This window comes from Aplysia californica, unplaced genomic scaffold (assembly GCF_000002075.1).
Source record: "Aplysia californica isolate F4 #8 unplaced genomic scaffold, AplCal3.0 scaffold00506, whole genome shotgun sequence".
Classification (NCBI taxonomy): Eukaryota; Metazoa; Mollusca; class Gastropoda; order Aplysiida; family Aplysiidae; genus Aplysia; species Aplysia californica.
In genome coordinates this window covers 387,756-390,085 of record NW_004797776.1, presented here as the reverse complement: position 1 = coordinate 390,085, position 2,330 = coordinate 387,756, and the positions used below count along the sequence as shown (strand labels likewise).

Genomic DNA, 2,330 nt, shown 5'->3' with positions numbered 1-2,330 from the left:
GTTTGTGTGTGTGTGTGTGTGTGTGTGTGTGTTTGTGTGTGTGTTTGTGTGTGTGTGTGTGTGTGTGTGTTTGTGTTTGTCTGTTCTCTTTTTATTTATCCTCATATATGAAATGGGCTAGTGCTCATAGAAGCCCCTTTGGGATGTTGACTAATAAAGACGACTGCAAAGAATTAAATGCACATTCTCACACTTTTGAATGGTCATAAAGGCCTTGAACATCTTGCTTTTGCTGGAAAAAAAAGAAAGCAAGACGGGCATAGGTAGTCCAAGAGCAACGTACTGAGAAAACGTGAACTGATGGATGAACCGGCTTAATAATGATATAGTTTCTTTTTAGAGCATTCAAGTTGGGAAATGAGTGATGAACTGTGATTGCCAATGTCTTTTTTTTATAGATCAGGCACTATCTGAGGATGAATATGAATTATCCTTTTGAAACTTTGCAATGGTGAGTTCATATTTGCTTAGGTCCTTCTCTCCCTCAATGTCTTTTGCCGAAAGAGCTGTTTGTTCCTCTAGCAATGCTGCTTATGCTGATCAGTACAATATGAATTGTGTTGAAAAGGGAGTAAAACATTCACTAAACTATGTCTGTACAGTGCGTGTGGAGACGTACGATCTAGGTGCCATGGGCAGCTCCCCTGGGGGGATGACCACCACCACAACCATCACCACCTCCAGTGCTTCAGAGTCGGCCTTTAGCGTAGGTCAGAGCGACGGAATTCCAGGTGAGAGAGACAAAGAGAGAGGAGGGAGTGATGGATGGATAGATAGGTAGAGTGTGAGAGAGAGGTGGGGGTGGAGGGTATTGTTTCAGTTATAATATTTTGTGTTTGAAAGTCTGAGCAGTTTTTTATCTACTGCAAGTAGGGGGGGGGGGAGTAATCTTTGTAATCTTTCATTCTTGGAATTTTTGTATTTCTTGGAAAATTCAATGATTCGCCCAGCAGTAGTTATGCTCCTTAGTGTTTCTTTTTACCTGAGACAAGCAGTATTGATCTTTGAAAATGCTTTTAAGTTCTGATTTAACACATATTTACTATATAAACTGAGAAGTGTATAAAGGTCTGTCCTTCTAAATGTTACAAACTTCAATGAGCAGCACTTGTTGAAATGACTCTGCCGCTGTCAGAGGATTTTATTCTGATTAATGGTGTGGCTTTGTCAATTCTAATCTATATCTTTTTATCTGTTTGCTACACAGAACTTGGTCTAAAATAGTTTTTGAGTATTATTAATTGGAAAGACTAACTTTAACCCATGAGTAGTATACCTTGGGAACTGACACTTATTGTTTTCTGTGAAGAGATGAATGGTATGCCCTATTGCTTTCTGTTTTAGTAGAGTTTACATTGCTTTTTTGTGTGGTTGCACTAACAGTACATGTGTGCAGGTAGTCTTTTGAGTGTGTATTTCCTACCTCCTTATCTGTAACACTGTGGGTGGTTGGAGGGCACCACTGGTAGGTCCTTCTTTTTTTTCTTTCCCGTCTGTTGGTTCTGTTAGTCTTGCTTTTTCCGTGCTGTAGACAACTGTTAATATGTCAATGTGTTTTTGTTCACACAACTCAAACTGTGTCACTGACCATCTGTTGGACCAAACCCTGCACAGTTCAACCTCTCAGCACTCTCTTGTGTGTGTGCGTGTGTGTGTGTGTGTGTGTGCGTGCAGGCTCGAGCGTGAGAGCATACGCCTGTGTGCGTGTATGTGTGTGTGCGTGCGGATATCATTTGTGGTGTGTGTCTAGAATCACAATCTAACAACATGCACGTTTCTGCACACCTTCCTCCTTCCCCCACCCTCCTATCACCTATCACGATGCCCCCCCCCCACTACCGGATGTCAGACCCAACCTTCAGTGACTTTGGTTCCCCGCACGTACACCGAGCTGACGTGCCCACCCCTCCCCTGTCCTCCCTGGCCCCTGTGTCCAGTAGTCACATGATGATGTCACCGAACTCGCCATCTACCGTCACGTCACCAGGTGGCAGTGTGGCCAATGCCACCCCCACCAAATCAAAACAACATGCTGACTTTGAGATGCCCTCCGCAGGTAAACTGGGGCAGCCTCTGAACAGCTGTCGAACTAAGATTTTTTTGGTAAAGGTGAAGTCGCTCCCCCCCCCACACCCCTACCGTCACACTTCATTTCAAACATGATTAACCTAGCGCACTGATCCAGGATCATACTGGTTGGTTGGTTCTTTCTGACAGGCTGAGGAAACAACTAACTGTGACAGTCAATGTGTATAAACACTCAGAAGGAGGGTGGTTATGCTGTTGTGTTACTGATTTTTCATCTAGTTCTGCTGATCTGAATATTGGGT

General features: G+C 43.5%; 1 protein-coding gene across 1 annotated transcript in view; it reads left to right on the top strand.

Moving 5' to 3' along the window:
- The window catches only part of LOC101846758, a gene marked incomplete in the record, with an annotated part of 114,609 nt that overhangs the window by 102,173 nt on the left and 10,106 nt on the right, over nucleotides 1–2,330 (top strand). The window contains 2 exon segments of the mRNA XM_013086796.2: nucleotides 603–731; nucleotides 1,850–2,056. Coding sequence (XP_012942250.1) covers nucleotides 603–731; nucleotides 1,850–2,056 — 336 coding nt within the window.